The sequence below is a fragment of the Pleurodeles waltl genome, chromosome 4_1 (assembly GCF_031143425.1).
Source record: "Pleurodeles waltl isolate 20211129_DDA chromosome 4_1, aPleWal1.hap1.20221129, whole genome shotgun sequence".
Taxonomy (NCBI): Eukaryota; Metazoa; Chordata; class Amphibia; order Caudata; family Salamandridae; genus Pleurodeles; species Pleurodeles waltl.
This window is the reverse complement of record NC_090442.1, coordinates 1022083401-1022105230: the sequence shown is the minus strand read 5'-3', so window position 1 is coordinate 1022105230 and position 21830 is coordinate 1022083401. Positions and strand designations below refer to the sequence as shown.

The window sequence follows — 21830 nt, the reverse complement described above, 5'->3', positions numbered from 1 at the left end:
CGAGGTATCGAACCGGAGCGGTGGATGACACGTCTGAGCCCAACAGCAGAGAAAAAACAATCTAACAATGGAGCGGATTCCCATGGGCAATAGCACTAATAGGTGGAGTCATTATACCTCATGACCTGAAAAGGCTTCCTTCGAAGAAAAGCAAGTTATACACACCCAAGCCCAACACTAGATGGCAGAAGTATGCACAGCGTGTGTATCTACAGCTTCACATGCTACAAACTGTTATTTCCCCCAGAATACTAGTCAAAAGGACTTTTGATATATTAAATAGAAACAACATCCTAAAGTTACTTGGATCAATAAAGGAGCTGTGGTATCTAAAATCATAACACTCAACATCTGTTGCATTTCATCCCAAGTGTTTCCACATCAGGATTAAGCAACCATAATATAACATTTTCTAGCTGTCTCATCAAGAATTTTCAATTCTATTAAGTACACGGAGGCTCGGATTATGCTTCTCTTTCTATGCTTTATTTTTCTCAGCAGCTAATAAAAAGTTACTTTTATTAAAACTACATTTCCCAGTAAAACATACTGATCACATGACCAACCATTGAGGATCCCCTCTGTAAAACCTGGTGACATCAAAACTCGTCCTCTCTTTGCTGCTCCTCAGTCAGTTAAGTTCACGTTCTTTATTGCTATATATATTCAAGCTGCATGTATATTGTTTTCGGACCCTATGGATCGCTTTAATTATCGTGCAGCGCTTGCCTTTTACTGTATTTCAGGTGATGTAGAGCGCTTCGGCTTCCGTGGTCATGAGGCCCCTCGCGTACCTTTAATTGTGTTGAGCGGGGGGGAAGAAGCCAGTTGCGGCTGCCATATTTGGTCGGCTGCTGCGATCCTGTGTGCTAGGCCTTTGGGACTTTACCAACACGCGTGCGCGCTAAAGCTGCACAAGTGTTTCAGCAGTGAGGAGGCTTGGGGTAGTGTCGGGAGGTGCACTCAAAACTCTGTTTAGCCCCCAAAGTGTGTCTGTTCCTTCCTCTGTGCTTACTTTTGGCTCCTAATACCCTGGGACACCAGTGTGTCCTGGATTGCAAAATATTGGCATAGGCTCTGCCTAGAGTTTTGAGCAGGCATCTCCCCACACTTTCTAAGCTACCTTTTTGCATTCTGCGGCCACACTACCCCTTGATTATAGCTTTTCAGCTATTTTGGCGCACTTTTGGTGCTGTAAATACTGTTTGGCCTGGCATCTTGGTATATATTTTTGGTTAAAAAAAAAAAAAGAATCAGATTATTGAGGCAAAACTATAAAAAGGCAGACTTCACAGTGAAAACTGCAAAAAAATAATTAAATGTGGCCCCACGTATACGCTACCTTTTAAACCTAAGAAACAAAAGGGATTCTGGAGTTCCAGCAATACCTTGTTATATGGGTATAGTAAAAGTAACAACAAAAATAGAAAATTAATTTGGAAATCACATATTGAAAAACAGTATGGGATCAAATTAGTCCATCAAAATGCAAATAATCCATGCACTTCTCAGCATCTTCATAAGAGTTTTACATTTTCTACAAAACAGTTACAACTGATAAAAACAGGTGCTTCTGTTCAGTCAAAGTGGAGGAGTAATAAAGACACCTTTAAATCTTGTTGGTGTCACATTGTCTCTGTGTTCAGAGACAGTGGTCAAAGGTCAGTTTCTCTTACAATTAATTTTTCATCTCACTACAGAGTTCCAGGATTTTGTCAAGTTTTTCCTAACACACAAAATTTAAATAATTAATTCAACTGTGCAGACATTTCCGAAATATATTCCAGTAGTTGTGAAAGCCCGTTGTTTGTACTTCTGTGTGATGAAAATAATATTTTAATAGGAAGAAAACAAATCAGAACACTTTACTTGGTTATGTGCAAAAAATAAATGTTGGAAATGAGGTCGCTAGTTGGCAGTCGGTTTGCACCCTGTCCAAGTAGGGATCCTCACTCTAGTCAGGATAAGGGAGATAACCACCTCAGACAGCCCCTGCTTGCCCCCTTTTTTAGCTTGGCAAGAGCAGTCCTGCTTATCTCAGAAGCAATGTGTAAAGCATTTGCACATAACACACAGTAATACAGTGAAAACACTACAAAAGGACACCACACCAGTTTTAGAAAAATAGCCAATATTTCTCAGTGTAAAAGAATACCAAAACGAGAAAAATCCAATGTACTGTAATATAGATATGAATTTTGCAAGAATTAACTGAGAAAAAGGCAGTACCTTGAAGTTGATAGCTGCGTCTGGGGCTGTCACATCGTTGTAAACAAGAAATCCAACAGTTCAGGCCGGCCGCGGCACCGCTGGAAATCTACGATGTTGGGAAGAACCCCAAACAGTACCTTGGAAATGTAGGGTGTTGTGATCCTCGCAATGAGATCCGGGGTGCGGTGTTGTTGGCGTTAGTTCCGAAGCTCGGTGTGGGGGTCATTGGGCCTTTGAAGTCACACATGTTGCAGATCGAGCTCCTGGCTCATGACGAAGTAAGGAGCACTGGCATTGATGGCGTTGGGACTGCGGTACGAAGCGAGACGGTGCAACGTGCGGTGCCGGCAGGTCACTGTGCAGACAGTGGCTCAGTGATGCCATCCTGCGGCGTAGATGAGACCAGGGCTGTGGTGTGAAGCGGGGCAGTGCGACGTGCGGTGTCTCCAGTTCTCAATGCAGGCAGCGAAGTCCTCATTTAAGCAATGTCATCGATAGTCCCAAGGCAGCGATATGGCACGGGGCGGGCTGTGTGCAGTGCCCACAGGTTGCGGTGCAGACAGGGGCATCTGTTGATGCCAGAGTCAATGGTGCTGGCGTCGTCGGACCGGAGCTGCGGTGCGGGACAGTGCGTTGTGTACGTCACAAGTTGTGTCCTCAGGCCACGGTGCAGGCAGTGGCGTCCGTGTGGAGCGTCGTTGTCAGGGATGCCAAGGCTGCGGTGTGATCAAGGTGATGCGGAGTTGGGGGCCACAGGTCACGGTGCAAGCAGCGGCTCGGTGACTGCGTCAGGTGGCGGCGGCAGTGAGACCGGGTTTGCGGTGCGAAGCAGGGCTCCATGCGGTGTCGTCAGGTCATGGTGCGGTCAGCGGCATCACAGTGGTTTTTCTTCTGTTGCAGCACAAAACTCCCAGTGCTGTAGGCAGATGAAGCTGAAGTCTTTGATATCTCTGAGACTTCCAACAGGAGGCAAGCTGTACTCCAAGCACTTGGAGAAACTCCACAAGCAGGATGCACAGCAAAGACCAGTCTTTGCCCTCTTTAAGACAGAAGCAGCAACAGGCCAACCCAGCAAAGCACATACAGCAAAGGGGCAGTACTCCTCCTCCAGCTCTTCAACTCTTCCCATTGGCAGAGGTTCCACTTGATCCAGAAGTGATCTAAAAGTCTGGGGTTTTGAGTCCACTACTTATATCCCTTTCTGCCTTTGAAATAGGCAAACTTCAAAGGAAAGTCTCTGTTGTTGACAAGATCCTGTCTTGCCCAGGCCTGGCCCCAGACACACACCAGGGGGTTGGAGACTGCATTGTGTGAGGACAGGCACATCCCTTTCAGGTGTGCCAGCTCCTCCCTCCCCACTCTAGCTCAGGAGACTCCTCAGGATATGCAGGCTACACCCCAGCTCCCTTTGCCTCACTGTCTAGAGGGAATTCACAACAGCTCAACTGTCAGTCTGACCCAGACGGGGAATACACAAACAGGCAGAGCCACGGAATGCTTAAGCAAGAAAAGGCCCACTTTCTAAAAGTGGCATTTTCAAACTGACAGTCTAAAAAACTATTTTACTAAAAGATGCATTTTTAAATTGTGAGTTCAGAAACCCCAAGCTCCATATCTCTATCTGCTATCTCTGTCTGCTCCCAATGGGGAACTGCACTTAAAAGATATTTAAAGGCAGTCCCCATGTTAACCTATGGGAGAGATAGGCCTTCCAATAGTGAAAACCGAATTTGGCAGTATTTCACTACCAGGACATGCAAAATACACCAGTACATGTCCTACCTTTTTAAATACACTGCACCCTGCCCATGGGGATACCTAGGGCCTATCTTAGGGGTGCCTTATATGTAGTAAAAGGGAAGGTTAGGGTCTGGCAAGTGGGTACACTTGTCAGGTTGAATTGGAAGTGCAAGACTGCACACACAGACACAGGGCTACTCATGTGGTTGGCACAATCAGTGCTGCAGGCCTACTAGTAGCATTTGATTTACAGTTCCTGGGCACACATAGTGCACTTTACTAGGGTCTTGTGAGTAACTTAATCATGGATAAACCAATCACCAATACAATTTACATAGGGAGCACTTACACTTTAGCACTGCTCAGCAGTGGTAAAGTGCACAGAGACTATAAACCAGCAAAAAGGGAGTCCAGCATACCATAAAACAGGACGTCGGAAGACAAAAAGACGGGAAACACAACAAAAGATGCCAGGTCTAACAAGAAATATGTTTTCTGAAACCCGATTTTCACAGATTGTTACTACTTTATATAGTTTTATCAGTAAAGCTGCAAGTTAGTGGGAAGGTTTTTGGACATTGCTTGGAAATGTTCTATCTGTAAATGACAGTGTGCAACCACATCATGCTTTAGTAATGTATTTATTAAAACTGAGTGTTTAAACATAAACTGAGAAACACTCCTGCCCTGATGGCAATGTGATTAGTAAACTAGGAGGCAAGTAATAACAAAGAAGTATTTTGCACAATTAATAATGCTGAACTCACATATTTGAAGGTTCAGGCGTGGCAATAAAGAAAAAGTTGACTCTGTAAGCTGAAATATTTGACTAGGAACACACAATTTGAGACCCGTTTACAGGTCAAGTACGTTACAGTACAGGTCGAGTAGATTATTTAAATTACTCGACCTGCAGGTCTAGAAACAATTTTATGATTTTTCAAGGCCTGCGAATGGTATCCCAACTAAACTATTTAAATCAGACCAGGAATATTGGTTGAAAAATGTATCTTCATTTTACACTTACTGCCTATCTAGAAGTGAGATCCCAGACTCAGGAGGAGGGTTCATACTTCATCCTGTATATAAGAACGGTCCTTCAGATGAACCTAGATTATAGATTAATTGCATTAATGGATGGAGAGGCTGAATACTTTTCAAGTCTGTGGTTATCAGACTTGAAAGCATGGGCTCAAAATGCAAACATCATACCATTAAATCAGAAAGGCTTCCGTTCAGGGGCCAGAACCATTACTAACATTGTGGGCTGATCTCTATTAAGAGGACTTCAAAATAGGAAGCTCCTGTTACATGCTTGTTTTGTTGATTTAAAAGCGGCCTTCCATAAAGGATCCGGAAATATTTTGAAGTCTACATTGAGCCAATAGGGAGTACCTTTATATTTATTACGAACAATTCAACTCCTATACACAGATGGGGGTGCAAGGGAAGCTGGGGGTTGGAAACACACTTCCTCAGAAGATACCCACAGTTGATGGACTAAACCAAGGATGCATTTTCACCAACACATGTCCCACTTGAACTGAACACTTACTAAACCGAACACTCATCCACCAAGACTAGCGCATCTACCGTTATAAAGCTTGCAATGCGCTGACAATGTTATCTTACTGTGCCAAACTCAGATAGGCCTACAAAGATCAGTTTCTGCATTTGATACATACATTAGTAGGGTATTTTTGGAACTAAACAAAGACGATCACTTTTAGCTCTTCTAAAAGAAAAAGTGGGTTCTGGGTCCTTAAAGAAAATCGAATCTGTAGAGTTTTAAACTTATCTCTGGGTTATCTTTGATTAAAAAAAGGAAGTTACGAACACCATCTTCAGTCCTTATGAACTAAAGCCAATTCATTGGCATATGGCTTTAAAATGGTAAACTCGAAAATACAAAGTCCTTCGTTTGAACCACTTTTAAAGATTGTAAAAGCAAAGTTATTGCCTACAATTACATATGGGACAGAAATCTTGTATGGGAAAGAAGTCTGTACATTAGATGCGGTTCACATGAACGTATGCAGATCCCCGTTCAAGCTGCGTAAAAACACCTCTCAGTCACAATTCGGCTTGATCAAACATAAATTCTCCCGATAAGGGGTGTTCATTAAAAACAGTAGAAATCTGAAGGACACCCCGAGGGATTCATTAGGTAATCTAGCCTGGCAAGCAATTACCAGAGGCTAAATCAAATAACACAGGGCATTATCATTTCAATATAGCCTCGAAAAGTCTCCAATTAGATAATTTACGGGCTTCTGCAACAACACCTTCCGAATTCAAGCAACTAATGATTAAGACAGTTAAATTATATACAGGATAAAATGGAATTTGCAAAAAAAAATTGCAACTTAGATGGTTGGTAATACGTAAAATTGGAATATGCAACAGGGATATTTGGGAGTTCACGTTTTTGAACATCTCAAGCTGAAATGTTTAAATTATAGAGTGCATGCTTCCGGATTAAAGATTTAACCCCAAAATGGGAACAGACGTGGCCAAATAAGACCTGTAAACTTTGTGGGTACCAAAGCAAATCCATATTGCTAGCTTTAGGTTAGTCGGTAAACAATTGTGACTTTGGTACTTTTTGCTATTTTATTATAAATGTCTTCTTTTGGTTTGGTGTGTAGGTCACTTGCGCCATTCATGGGGAACATAGTGTATTCCATGCATACTTTAAAATGCTTTGGATTTCCATCCTCCAGTCATTGACTTCTTTTGCTCTGGAACCTTCAGCTATTGCTTGAGATACTATCAATTACATCTTCGATTAGCCAGCATGAGTATCTAAGTCTCACCATTTTATACTGGCTAATTAGATGTGTCCTTCGGTATAATAATCACATTTAGAAGCAGAATAGGTTGTTTTCCCAAATTATCTCGATGGATTGAAAGTTTAGCGCACAATTAGTATTAAGAAGCCACTTCAAGTTGAGAAGGCAGTACAAGCTGAAGTGCATTGGAATTTTATGACGACAGCTGCTTGTATTCCATGTCTTCTGAAGCGCTCACAGAGTAAGGGCTGGTGATATGGAAAAAGGGAATAGTGCAAGCAGTCTAGGTAGTGGGCAGGCCCAACTACTTCACCATTCGACAACCAGGGAGAAAGCCTGCTTGCACAGTGGTTGAAGCCATCTGAAAGATTGTATTGGTAAAGTACACCCAGGATTTGAAAGACTCTCGAAGGGATGATTGCCAGCATTGTAGATCTGTAAGGCTGTGTTTTTGACATTCGTGGACTTTCAGTACAAGCATGCACCAAAACGTTGTGCTGACAACTCTAGATGGAGTGGCTTTCGCAACCAAGGAAAAGGAACATGTAAGAGTTTATCTTCATTATTTTTATGACCGTGCTGATTGCTTCGCATCTGCAGATGCATATTTTATTAGATCATATTTATGCCAGCTTGTTTAAATAAATACGTTCAAAGTTGCGTTTCCTTGAGCTGCGGCTTACATTACATACAATTTACTACATTACATGATTGTGGGAAATCAGTTAAAGGCGCCTTCTGCATTCACTGGGAAAGCCTCAGCGACTATTTCACATCTGAAATTAGTTGTTTATTTGCCATATCTCTTTCCCTTGTAGGGAAAGCACGTGTTGAGCATTTTGTCTGCGGTATTTTTCTCTCTTTTTTTGCTCCTCAGTGGCAGCCACTCTGTACCTAGCCCATTTGGCGAAGAATTCATGCTGTACCTAAAAGCTTCCTGTGAACTGCCCAACATGTATGATTGTTTGATAGCGTTTTGTCTCTTACCATTCAAACCAAAGACTAAACTTTTGGGTCAGTATTCCATTTCTTACTTCGCTCCTATAAGAACGTTGGCACGGATAGCTTGGCACCAGACTTACCCCACATTCTGAATAAGTAAGAGCAGATTCTGCCTTTTGAATCATCACAACTTAGTTTTGAGGTGTATGTACAGCACTATATTTGTCCAGTGTTCTAGTGACACAGTTCCAGTACTCAAATCAAATGACAATGATGTCTGAAGCTGCTTCACTGCATAGATGCTCTGAGTGAGTTCAGAAAACCTTACACCACATACATTCCCTGGCGCCTACCACCTAAAATGATGACTTGCAAACATGGAGCTTTCGACTGTGCAGTCCTAAAGAGTTAACATACACTGTTATTTGAGGAGACAATTGCAGAATTGGAGCTTCACTTTATGATGTGGTGCATTGCAGAATCCTGCGTTGTTGGACATTGTTGAAGGATTCATGTATCTAGCTCAGACAGAACTCGTGCTTACAACTTACCTCTGAATCTGTCTTTCTTCAGGTCATTACCATGTCATCAAGCTAAAATTCTTGATTGCCCTTGGACTCGTGATAACAACATGGATGACGGAGAAAGTGGTGCACCATTGAGACATCTGGTGAGTGAGAGGTTTTGTTCCATGGCATTACCGATGGTCACCTGTATTTAAAATGCCCTTGCAATTCACTGTGTGAGTGTCTTCTACTGCGTATTGACGTTGTGACATTTTGTTTTACAAAACCCCATTCCCTCTAGCTTCAGTATTTCCTCTTCATCATCAGCTTTGAGCTCTTCATACATGCTCAGTAACTGAAGTTTGGTCTCCTTTCTGCTAGATGTCACAATCCCTCTGTGCCTGAAAATGCCACAGGAGATGGTTGCACTACTGCTGGTGGTGACAAGCTCTGTGCACACCCTTCTTCAGTGATGATGATATTATTATTATTCTGTAAATAACACCCGGTATTACTATCCGATTTACTGGTACTCATGATTACTGACTACGGAATAATGCAGGCCTACCTTGGCCGAGCAGGATTCATAAGAGCTGGAATCACTTTATGGTTAAAATATGCTGCTTAAGCCAGAGGCAGTGTTTATGTGGTGTCGGCAGCTAATTCATACTTGCGTGTAAAAGCCTCTGCTGCAGAGTTGCGTTTTTCTAGTGGTCCTACCTATGTGCAATGGAGAGGTTTACAATGGTATAAGAGCTTTATATGTCTGTTGCTTACTGTGGCTTTCAGCATAGTGAATAAGCATATCCCTACAAAGAGATTTAACAGACTTCTAAAGTCCTTTCATATTACTGGCTAGCAGTCTGTGCTAAGCTCTCAGTAAAGCACTCTTACTTTAGATGCATATCGAAGCACTGATCATAGATGGTATCTGTAAACTGCATAGCTTCAGGAATTGTTACTAAAAAATCAATACTTAACATTGAGACAATTGGGATAAACATTTTCAGTGATCACTGAGTAGATCATTGCAGGATCCACTAATTAGAGCTTTCATCTGATCCTATAAAGATAAATGCCTCTTCGATTCAGAAGCACACGTCATCTCACTGGGCCATAAACAAGATACTACCCCAATATTATAAACCTACTAATAGCAGAGGCTCATTTTAATGTTTCCATGTGCTGTACGCAAGACTAATGATGCAGATGCCTGACCTCGTGAACCCGCCGGGCAGCCAGTAAAGGCTTTGCTAAGAGACTGGCTTTGTAGAAGGTCTACATAGTTGTCTCAGAGTCAGGGCTGTGTATTGCTCGCCTTTCTTCCACAAATTCTAAGGTTTGCAAAAGAGCTAATAATACGCTTATATAGGCATTTTTTTAATAACGCATAGGCCACTTGTTGACCTAAAATTAAACACACATTTTCTATACCAATGGTCAAAGAAGCCTGAACAGGCATCAGCATTTATTTAAATATATACAGAGAGGAGGAGGGAGGGAAAGAGAGAGAGCTAAAGGCAGCAGCATCTTTCCTCTGTCTCCCCTACACCCATAATTAAGTTATGGGGCTCACATCTTCCAACCAAAGCAAAACATTTTAATCTTTTATCCAGATTAAAGATGCTGCTTAGTGACCGGTCTCCGGAGCGCACTCTCACAATATATCCACTTCTGTACTAGTACCAGTAGGTATACAGACAAAATGGTTATGCCATCATATACTTTACAGCACTCTCTGTTGGCTCTAACCTGTATGTCTAGACTGAAATTACACTGTCTTCAGTAAGGTGCTGTATCTGTTGCACGTTAATGATCTAACTCTTGTTTTGAACCAGCAGAAAATGGAGCAGTGAGCAAATAGAGAAGGGCTGTTTTGAAGATTATGCTGAGAAACGACAGTTGTTCAAAGCTGATTCAGAAAAAAGAAAACACTCTGCAAAACCCTGACAGGGGAAACAATTCTACAAAGAAGATGGGTTCAAAATGTAAACGAGACCCTGGTGGACAGAAGAGTACTCGATTTAAGAAAGGATTTAGAAAAGTGATGCATTCAAGCTTACAACAAGGAATAGCAAAGATGTCATACAGCAACAATGCAGAACAGAATGTAAAGCTTGTTAAATATAAACAGAACCCACAACCAAAGATGACAGACTATACATGTCCTACGTGCCAGAAACAGTTCTCTGTCAAAGGGTACTTGACAAGGCACCTCCGAATACATTCATGTGTGCACCAACATCAGTGTACCGAATGCAATAAATGTTTCAGTAGAAAGAAAAATCTTGTCATCCACCTGAGAACACATTCAGGTGAGAGGCCTTTTGAGTGCACTGAATGCGAGAAAGGCTTCAATGAGAAAAAAAGTCTCATTATACACCTAAGAAGGCATTCAGGTGAAAGGCCATTTCAGTGTACTAAGTGCGAGAAAGGCTTCACTACACGGGGAGGTCTTGTCGTACATTTGAGAACTCACTCTGGGGAGAGACCATATCAATGCACTGAATGCCACAAAAGCTTCATTCAGAAGGGGCATCTTAGAAAACACCAAAAAATACATTCAGGAGAAAGACATTTTCTTTGTCCTAAATGTGGAATTTCTTTTGTTCAGGAGACACAACTTATTAGTCATCAGAAAGTGCACAGTTCAAAAGAGGAAAAGTCTACTAGACACAAGGAAGAGAACAACATCCTAAGTGATTTTCATGAACCCAAGGCAACACTGACTGCAGAAAGACAGAATCAATGCAATGAATGTAGAAAAAACTTGAGAGAACTCAATAATCATATCAGATTTCATAGAACATATAAAGGGGAACACCTATGTAAGTGTACTGAATGTGAAAAGATCTTTGCAGAAAACACACATCATATTATGCAACAGAGAATGCACTCAGGAGAAAGACCCGGGAAGAGACACACAGTTGTGGCTAGATTGTTAGAAGTATCTGTCCCCAATGAATATTTCATATTACACCATGATTAATACAACAAGGTTCAAATTGCAGCACAAGCAACAACGTGAAACTAAAATGTAAACATTAAAATTATACATATACTCTGGTTGCTGAAAGTGCAGTAGTTCTGCAGTAGAAGATGGCAGCAACCAGAGAGTTCAGACCAGCAGAACCTGGTGGTGATATATGAGCAGCACTGTAATGAGAGTGCAAAGGATAGTTAAAATAATAACAAAATAGGCAGACATGATAGTTAAGGGGTAAATCCATTTTTTATCCACAAGTTCAAATCCTAGCAAGGCACACTCATCCTCCCATTCCTCGGAGGTCAGTAATTTGAGTACCAATGAATTGGTTAACAGTAACAACTAGAGTGTTTGGGAATGGTAGCCATGTGGTATGAAATCTATGTAAAAATATATTTTTATTAAAAGATTCCTTTCCAAGGGCTACAAGAGTAAAGAAAGTATGCAAAAAATGAACACAGCCTACATACTGTCAATTACATTTTTAAGATGCGTTTTCAAGAGTAACATGCAAAAGGTACATTTTAAAGTTTCAGTTGATACTATTGCCGGTCATTTACCCATTCACGCATGATAACCCATGAACACCTATCTCTTAAAAGAAGCAAATTACACATATGTGTATTTACTGCTGTATGGAGACCAGGCCATCCAGTAAATGATACCATGGGTGCCATTAATTAAGGCACTTGAAGGAAACAACATACTCTGGATTTTTTTTCTAGAACAGTAGTTGACAGCTACATGTGTTTGAAAATGTAAAACACTTTTCATGTTTCTGCGCTTAATTTGACTGGTATATGTAGAGATAAACATAACATTAAAATATTATACAATCTGTATGAAATTAATATCAAGACAGCAGTTACTGGACATGGCCAGGACCTACTTGACCTGGCTTCAGGCATTTCACAACAAACATGGAGGGCAGAGGTATAGATACGTGACTGGCTGTTATGGTAGAACATTACAAAATCCAAAAATAACACTGAAAAATGGATGCTATGGTTGCCTACTATGGTCTTTAATTCTGTGTCAGGACCGGAGGCGAGGATTAGGCTTTCTTTCTTCACTTTATTATATATATACACTTTATATAAACAGCAGCATTAAATAAGTATGTAAAACGTCAAAACTACTTGTCCCAGCAGACAGTAGAAAAGAAAAGAAACAACATCAACAAAGGACTTCCTCTTCATCTAATCGGCAGTTGTCCAGCATCTGACGAGCCCAACTCCACGTCTTCCCCTCCTCTTTCTTCACTGCTCCCAGTCAGGTAAGTTGCATTTTCTCATTATTCTGATCCGTTTTTTGTACCATTACTTTCAGTGTGAGTTTGTACGCTAAGACAAGTTCTTCAGCCTCCGGAACGCTTTTGTTTCCTTCGCGGCTTGTTGTAACATGGCTCTGTTCGCGGTGCGGTCTTCCAACCGCTAGAGGGCCCGCGCATTCCTGGCATCTCAATCCCAAGATCCTGACTCCCATCTTGACAAACCCAATGATTCCCTGTGCTCTTCGGACGTGGATTTGGATCCAGAGGGTCCTGCTCCCTTTCTGTCTAAACTCTCAGTACTGGATGAGGTCCCTAAGGATGATATGCTTGATCCCGACAATCTGGTCCATCCACGGTCGGCGGAGTGGCTGCCTGCCCCCAAAGTGGCTGCCTATGTGGCGGGTCGTCTTCGTAAGCCGCTGTATAAAGAAGTCCGGAACCGCCTTAAAGAGAAGTGTCCTCACCCCTCTCTCCAGGATAAGGTAGCCCTTACTCCCGAGATTGACACCAACATGACAATGTTCCTGGGGAAGTTTATCAAGGATCACAAAAAAGGTATCGACCGGTCCTGGTGAGCCTGCCGGGACAAACTTCTGGATGTTGTTGGCCCGCTCACAAAAACTTTGGACATGGCGGAAGACGCCAGAGCTTCGGGATCTCTCATATCTCCTAATGTCTTGTCAGATTGGGCTCAGCGGGCAATAATCCTGCTGGGCAATGCTAAGTGCGCTCTTTCTGCGGAAAGGTGCCAGTCTCTTCTAATCAAGGTGGACCCCAAACTGGGGGAACAGGCTTCTTCGGAGGCAGCCCCAGTCCCCCAAGGCGGCCTCTTTGGGGAGCCCTTCATCAGGGAACTCAGTAAATTTGTTTCTACTTTCACGTCCTTGGACAAAGCCCAGACCTCTATCAAACAGGTCTTCTCCTCCCGGGTTTTCACTTTGGCCACCTGAGTAAGGGGGCGCTCAATTGGCCGTTCAACCCAGAATGACTCCAGAGGAAGAGGACAATGGCAGGACTCCTCCCGCTGTGGGTCTTTCTACCCGACCTGCCTATACCCTGGCACCGAGGATCTAGAGGCACCAGTAGAGGCAACCTCAACCCCTTCAATAACCAACAAGGTGAGGGTTTCTCCCGGTATGGGGTGTGCTTTGGGGGGCAGATTGGCGCTGTTCTATTACAATTGGGCAAACCTCACTTCCGACACATGGGTTCTGCAGACCGTAGAGAGGTTTCACATAGAATTTTATGATTCCCCCATACAGGTAAGGAGACCTCGTCCGCTGACTTTCTCTTCAGCACAGATGCGTGTTATCGATGCCGAAAGAAGCAAGCTGTTGTTCCCACTTCTCCCCATCCTTCAGGATTCGTCAGCAACATTTTTTTTAGTGGAGAAAAGAGACGGATGTTATCGTCCCGTGATCAGTCTGAAAGAATTGAACGAGTGGGTGGTGTTCTGACATTTCAAAATGGAGGAGATCCCGTAGAAGGTGGATGCCCTCCAAGTCAACGACTGGCTGGTGCGGCTCGATCTGAAGGACGCATATCTAACGATTCCCATCTTTCCGCCCCACCGTCGCTTTCTTCAATTCCAATGGAAAAAGCAAACTTTCGAATTCTCCTCTCTTCCGTTCGGTCTCTCTTCCGCTCCTTGGTGCTTCACCAAGCTCCTCCGCCCAGTGGTGGAGTTTCTTCGGTCCAGAGGTATCAGGCTCATAATGTATCTGGATGACATTTTCCAGATGGACCAATGTCCCCGCCATCTCTCTCTTCATCTTCAGTCGTCCGTTCATCTTTTGGAATCCCTTGGCTTTGTTATCAACAAAACAAAGTCAGTTCTCACTCCAACCCAATCCCTCCAATTTCTGGGTTTTGTGGTGGATTCTGTCAGAGCCACCCTAAGTCTCCCGGCTCGCAAGCTGTCCAAAATACAACACAAACTCAGACGGCCTCTGGCCAAGGGAACAACTTCCCTTCGCAATCTGGCTCGTATTGTAGGCCTGCTTTCCTTGTCCTTCCAGGCGATTCTTCCGGGCCCTCTCCACTATCAGGCCCTTCATCGGTTAAAGATTTCCCATCTGCAGAAGGGCCTCACTTATTCTCAAGTGGTTTCCCTCTCGGACGAGGCCAAGGAGGAAATGCAATGGTGGATTACTCACATGGAAGCATGGAACGGCTGTGCCATTTTCAGTTCAGAACCGGATTTGGTAATAGAATCCAACGCCAGCACCTCTGGCTTGTGAGCGCGCTGTGGGGAATTTGTCATTGGCAGAGTGTGGTCTTCAGACGAACGCTCCCTCCATATCAATCACCTGGAACTCCTGTCAGGCTCTTTTGCAGTGTGGTGCTGGACGAACGACAAACCGCAATGCTGCGTCTTGTTGAAAATGGACAATGTGGCGGCTGTGCGTTATATCAACCATCTGGGGGGCACCCGCTCGAACGCTCTTTCCGATCTAGCGAGATCATTCTGGGAGTATTGTCTCACCCACCAGATTTCGGTGGTGGCAGAACACCTCCCAGGAGCCTCCAATCAAGTGGCAGTTTGGCACTCCCGTCACTGGCACAACTCAAGCCTATAGCTACATGCACAAGTGTTTCAAGCGATCCAGGCCAGATGGGGTCCTTTCTCGGTGGATCTTTTTGCGTTCCACCTGGATCATCAACTCGAAAGGTACTGCAGTTGGAGACCGGATCTGGGAGTGATAGCCACGGACGCGTTCCTCCAGGATGGGTCCCAGCAACAGGGTTAAGTTTTTCTCCCCTTTGCAATGATAATGAGGGTATTAGCCCAACTCCGGAGGCAACAGGCGGATCTGACGCTGATCCCACCGATGTGGAAATCTCAAGCCTGGTTTCCAGTTCTGATGGAACTTTTTGGGGATTTTTCCAATCCGTTTACCCCTGCTTCCAGATCTCGTGCTCGGTCCGTCAGGTCTTCCCCACCCTCTCATAGAGGGATGGGCTCAACTTAATGGGATGGACGATTATCGAGAAAGTTGGAAGATCCCGGGGATTTCACCAACGGCTGCTGCCCTCCTCGCCAGAGCCTGGTCGGAGAGTACTAACGAGAGGTACAAATCTGCATGCAAAAGCTGGTTGGGTTGGTGTCTTCAATGACGCTTGGATCCCTTGGGGGCAAGCGCTGTCCATATAATTAATTTTTTGGTGTCCCTCGCTTCAGAAGGGATGGCTTATAGATCGATAAATACCTACCTTTCCGCGGGTCACTGTCCGATTGAAGGTTCTCCCGCAGGGCAACATCCCATGGTTTGCAAACTTTTAAGTATTAGACTGTCCCTACCCTCCAACCTCTGTATTCTTCCCTCTGGGATGTTAATAAGGTTTTGACTCTTTTCTGAAATGGCCGTCCAATAAATACCTCTCCCGGAAGCAACTCGGCCAAGCTGGCGACTCTTCTCTGCCTACTATTCTGTTGTTGGGTCTCGGATGTCAGGGTATTGTACTTAACAGGTAGAGTGTTTTACCCAGGAAGGGGTCACATTTCATATTCATAGACGCACTATATCTAACTCTTGTGTGATTTTTTTTTTTTTTTCCCGCGATTCCCACAGATTTCTCAACTGCGTAGTCAAAACGATTAAAGATCATGAAGCCATGACTAATTACCTTAGTCCACACAGAGAAAATCAACTTCTCATTGCTCTAACGAAACCCCATAAAGCGGTGGCGTCTTCTACAAACGCTAGGTGGGTTACATGGGCAATGAGTGAAGCAGGGATAGATACATCTATTTTTGGAGCACATTCCGCAAGAGGCGCGATGGCATCTATGGCATGGACCTTGGGGCTCGTTTGGAAGAGATCCTTACGGCAGCAGACTGGTCCTCTGATTCCACCTTCAAGAACTTCTATTTTAGACCGATTCAAACAGTGGCCTCGCTAGTGGTCGATTAAGCTTTAAAGTAGCCTAATCCTCGCCTCCAGTCCTGACATAGAATGAAAAAATTTCTAGCTATTGTAACGGAAAGTTTCAATTCTGTTAAGGACACGGAGGCAAGGATTAGTCCCTTCCTGTCCTCTTAATACAAGGAGCCACCCTATTTCAGGTGGGTTAACTGTCTTGTAAGTTCTATGTCCACAACAGAAGATTAATTTTAAACTTTTGTTATTTTTATACAAATGTATGTTTGGTTCTAAATGTGTCATGTTGACATTTTGCATTTTGGCTTATTTGAGACCTATATTAGTAAGGTTTGATATTAATCATTCGGTTCTTGACAGGCACGGTGACTTCAAAACAGGAGCAGCAAGATTCAACCTAAAGAGTGGTTGCAAGAAGAAAGTGGCGGGGAAGACGTGGAGTTGTGCTCGTCGGACATTGGACGTTGGCCGATTGGATGAAGAGGAAGTCCTTTGTTGATGTCATTTCTTTTCTTTTGTACTCTCTGCTGGGAAAAGTAGTTTTGACGTTTTACATACTTGTTTAATGCTGCTGTTTTGAATAAAGTGAAGAAAGATAAAGCCTAATCCTCGCCTCCGTGTCCTTACTAGAATTGAAACTTTCCGTTGCGATAGCTAAGACATTTTTCATTAACCATAATGGTTTAGAAAAGGTAAAATGACTTACACTTGGCTAGGTCATTTGGAAACTAATCTCCCATCTAATTGCATTCCTTTGTTGGTGATGAATGGACAGTCATTTTCTTTTTACTATTCAATACAGTCATTGAGGCGTTGGTAAAATATGCAATGAGCAATTGAGAAATCATTTGTTACTGCAACTAAACCAAAAATTAAATGTTCAAACCATATCTCTTACAGAGTAGCATTTGAGTGTGTGGACCAGAGTAGTTTACAGTCTAAGTCAGACCAACTGAACATGAAATCAGATCTCCAGTTTACTTTAATGCCCGTTAGGGTGACATGTCTAGTTGAGTACTGATCACTAATATTTATCTTTGATTCCTTACAAAGATATTTTTTTAGTGACCGTGTCATGCATAAATATTAGGACGCCACCCACCCAATGAGGTGCGCTGATGGGGGCTTTGTGAAAATGTGCTAGTCAAGTACTGGATGTGGGTCAGGCATATCTTAGAATACAAGTTATTAACCTATGGGCCACTTGCCATATAGAAAGTATGATATACAGTGAACCTTAATAGGTCAAGACTTTGATAAAATCTTTAGTGGCAGATATAAAAAGAATAGAGAGTATAAACTTGAGTGGGTTGACCGATCTTTCTCTGATTTGTTTGTTCTATGATCACAAGAAGCAGGCATTCTCAAAAACAGGCCTCCGATTTAAGCATTGAATTTAAATAAAATGTACATATATTTTGTTTGCCTGACAGAAATAAAGGGTTATGACCTAGTTTCACGGTATGTACAAGTGGTTGATTAATGCACAAAATAACAGCAATAATCAAGTAAGCCAAAGCATTGATTTTGTGATGTACGTTTAATCATTTTAGGCTGTGTATAAAAAGCATACACATTTTATTGATCCGATCACATAAATGAATTTAATTTGAATAATCTTATAATTCAAGTTCGGGGGTGACATTAAGAATGTTGCCCATCTGAGAGGTTTCATTACCTTCAACAGCATTTACGTTCCTGTTTGGATCTCATCACGTTTTGCTGCAGAGTAAAGTAAATCTGTTTTGAGTTATCCTTCACAAACGTGAAAAGGAATGCTCATTTTGTTGAATAAGTTTTCATTTTTAAAAGTATTATAAAAATGTCTTATTACGTTGCAGCAATAATTACGTTTTTTGCATAGCCTAGTTACAGTGTATTGATTCCTAGCACACACGTTTAACTTTCTTCGCTTTTTGTATGTATATTTTCCTTCACTATTAATAGGTTGATATACATTAGCAACTGCGGATAAGTGTTTCTTTAATATGATCAGACTATTTGAAATAACTGCTGAGCCCATAATAAATCTGTTGGTGAAAATGATTTGCTGAACGGTTCCCTCCGAATTTTTACTGCACTTTTAGCTGAGTCCTTCCCAAAGAAAATGTGACTAGAAACCTATATCCAAAACTCCCTATCCAGAGACGAAAACATGGTTGCTAGAAAAATTCAAGATGGCCAGCCTGGTCCAGACCATATCCTCTTGCAACTAATAGATCTGCCGTCACCATTTGACCTCCAACGTCATTTTATATTTCCAGATGTGAGTAGTTCATTAGTAATTCCTTGAAAGTGTTGTTGGCTGCACATTGTTATTTGTGCATGTCAATACCTTTTATACAGTTGTACAAAAACCCACTGACCAGCATTGGTCTGCCTTTGCTTCTAGGACATCCATATCACTCTGTACGTGGAAAATTTGGGCCTTAGGACTAGCTTTGCATTACAAATTTGTCTTATGGTCTACAGCAGTGGTTCTTAACCTGTGGTCTGGGGGACCCCTGAGGGTCAGCAACACCTACTCAGGGTGTCTGCAACTGCGTAGAAAATTAAGTAGTATTAACAGATGAATTAAGTGTATGTAAATGAAGAATCAAAATGTAAAATCGCTAATTTTAAAACGTTCTGTTAAGGAATTTGAGACTAAAATTTAGTTGGTATCCTCAAATTGGTTCATGTGAGCAGTGCAAGTGCATCAAACAGAGTATAGTATGTATGATGGGTGGCTTCACCTGAATGAAGATAAGCTTCAACCTTTCCATTAAAATTAAGCTTTTGTTTTTTATATTTGTGTGAATTCATTAAAATATTTAATTATTTGTGTATTTGATGAATGCTTGTATCTGTTTTTGTATAATGTTTTGCAGTTTAAATCATTGAAATCGCCCAGGCTGGGGTTCACAAATTCCAGTAATAACCCAGTGGCGGTCGGGGGAGGGGGACATGGTGATGTGGGGTGGAGGTCCCAAATTCCAATAATGACTCGGTGGGATGGTCCCCAGATTCCCATAATAATTCAGTGGGAATCCCTGGATTCTAGTAATGATTAAGTGGAGGTCCACTGAATTCAAAAGATTAATTACCACTGGTCTACAGTGACTATGGGTCTTAATACCCTCTTCAAAGACAGCTCAAGCTTTCTCAAACGCTGGCATTTGTTGATCTCTCTTCATAGGTCAAACTCCTTTCTCTGTCTCAAACTTTCCCTCCTTTTTTCACAGAGTAACACTTTTGACCTATCACTGATTTAGGATGTTCTCATAGGACAGCCTATACCCCACCACCATTCTGAAAGACATAATAATCCTAACCAATTGCTGACACTGCTTTGTTGACTTGAACAGTGCTAAGTAGACCACCATAAGGCTAATACCGCCACGTGGCATCTTCATTGACCTGATGAGTAAAGGCTCAGGCCCGACCATAAACCAGCGGATGGCCTCTACAGAATCTTGGTATGTAGTAGTTTGCCTAAAGAGAAAGTAAAAGAAGAACCTTCATTATGAACTATTGGAATCTGTGGTCAAGGAGAAACTCCAACTTTGGAGAGCTGTATGGATGTGGACCATTGTAGCCTGGGTAACTGTTGTTGGATGTAGCCCAAAGACTCAAGTAGCCTCCTGCTCTCCACTGGGATTTAGAATAGGTGGATGTGCTCCTTGACTATGTATAATGGTTTTAGGGTGGTCTTGATTCGTGGCAAAACTCTGATGGCCCCAACCTCTGAAAGAAATTACCTATCATTCCTCCTGTGGGGAAGTAACACCCAGCCAATTGTGTGTGCGTCCCAATAAAGAAGCCATGAGAATGGGTAGTTTCTTGCCTTTGATAAACAAAGTGGCCTATTGGGAAGTGTTTTACATTTGTGTGTGTAAAGAAGAGACTGTTAAGATTATATCACTGCATCCATGTAGTTAGACATTCATATTTGTTAATGCGAAAGGTATGAGAATAGTTGGAAGTGTGACAAGGACAGCCAAAATGGCAAACACAGGGTAGTGTGGCTCCTGCATCTCAGCCCTAGAAAGTATGTAGCACTAGAGGACTCCATACATAATCATACTGAGGGGCTATTCAGATGTGGCCCCCACCTTGAATGGCAGCACTACACAGGTCTTGATGTTAAGGGCCTACGGAATAGACGGTGGTGCACATCACAGGGACCACATGGACTGCTGAAGAGGTGGAAGCCTAGTAGAGCCAGAGGAGCCTGCTGTGAAGAACAGTCGTGTTGATTGTGCCAGTGCTGCTTTTCTTTGCCTTTGGGAAATGAGGACACCATGCTGCTTTGTGGGCACACTGTTGCAAACACAGGCCGGAGTATATCTCAAGAACAGTGAGTGGGTCGAGGAACTCATCAGAGCAATTGAGAAGAGGAGCAAAAGCTGTCTGGGAACCAAGTGTATGCTTGGTGGGTGCACGGAGAGAAGTCTACCTCAGAAGACTAGGTATACTGCAGAGGTGGCCTGAACTTGGTGGAGGCCCAGTGGAGAAGACTTCTGGGAAGGAGAGGAGGATACCGCTTGCCGGGTGAGCTGTTGAGGGAATATTAGATAAATGAAACATGAAGTAAATTGTTGCGGTTCAGGCCCTGGACAGTGCCATATCAAGGATAGGCCCACACCCTAGAAACGAGCTACCCTGAGATTAATGCCAGGGCACTTGTATGACATAAAGAAGCAGAAATATGTCAGGAAGGAGGATGCTGGGCCTAAAGCCCATCACCATTGTGTATAGAATAAGACCTTAGACACCCAGGCCCCCCATTTTCTTTCCCCTAGTGCACTGAGAAGGATCAGACTCTGATTAGGTGGACTGGTGCTTTATCTCAGCCAACAGCAGGTGAATGACTCACAGACAGACGTGGAGGGCTAACAGAGACCACCTTCAGTGGGGTTGGCTACACAAGCTTTGGCTTTCCCATGGGTCTCTGGTGGGCCCTACGTGGCAGATGGAAAGTGGGATGATGGTGTATTGACACAATATCTTACATAGCAGTTGGCTGGAGGGATTTCCTTCTTATATTGTCCAATTTGCTGCAAGGACTTCCCTCCTGCGCAGCTGCAAACATAGTTTGCGGGAAACACAAGAGAGCTCCCTCACCACAACCTGCAAGGCCCTGCACATAGCATACCCAGGCGAAGCAGTCCAGAAAGCCAAAGCAAGACTTCGGTCTGGCTGCTCCAAAGGAGACAGCAGATAAGCTAAACATGATCTTAAACACAATTACCAGAACTTGGGATTCCTTGAAGACTAATATGCAGTTTTTGTGAATCTGGGCCTTCTAATAAAGGATCAGCGTAAATTGTCTAAAAGCGTGTTCTGCATCTCAACCATGCTCCAGACACTAAGGGGCATATTTATGAGCCCCATGCACTGCCAGAGCGTCACTTTTGTAACACTCTGACGGCCCAGACCACAACATCGTATCTATGAGGCCACGCAAATCCACTTTGCATGTCTTTGAATGGCCTCATAGATATGGAGTAAGGAAGG

General features: G+C 42.9%; 1 protein-coding gene across 3 annotated transcripts in view; it reads left to right on the top strand.

Annotated features, from left to right (window-relative positions):
- Nucleotides 1-19119, top strand: part of LOC138288365 (zinc finger protein 501-like) — a 35517-nt gene extending 16398 nt beyond the window's left edge. Inside the window, exons 3-5 of one of the 3 annotated variants that reach the window (XM_069229927.1) lie at nt 8259-8355; nt 12329-12453; nt 16692-19119. In XM_069229927.1, the coding sequence (XP_069086028.1) occupies nt 8317-8355; nt 12329-12453; nt 16692-16830 (303 nt within the window). In that variant the 5' untranslated portion in view covers nt 8259-8316 and the 3' untranslated portion in view covers nt 16831-19119. The other 2 variants (XM_069229926.1, XM_069229925.1) reach the window with 2 other exon arrangements.
- The last annotated feature ends 2711 nt before the right edge of the window (nt 19120-21830 follow it).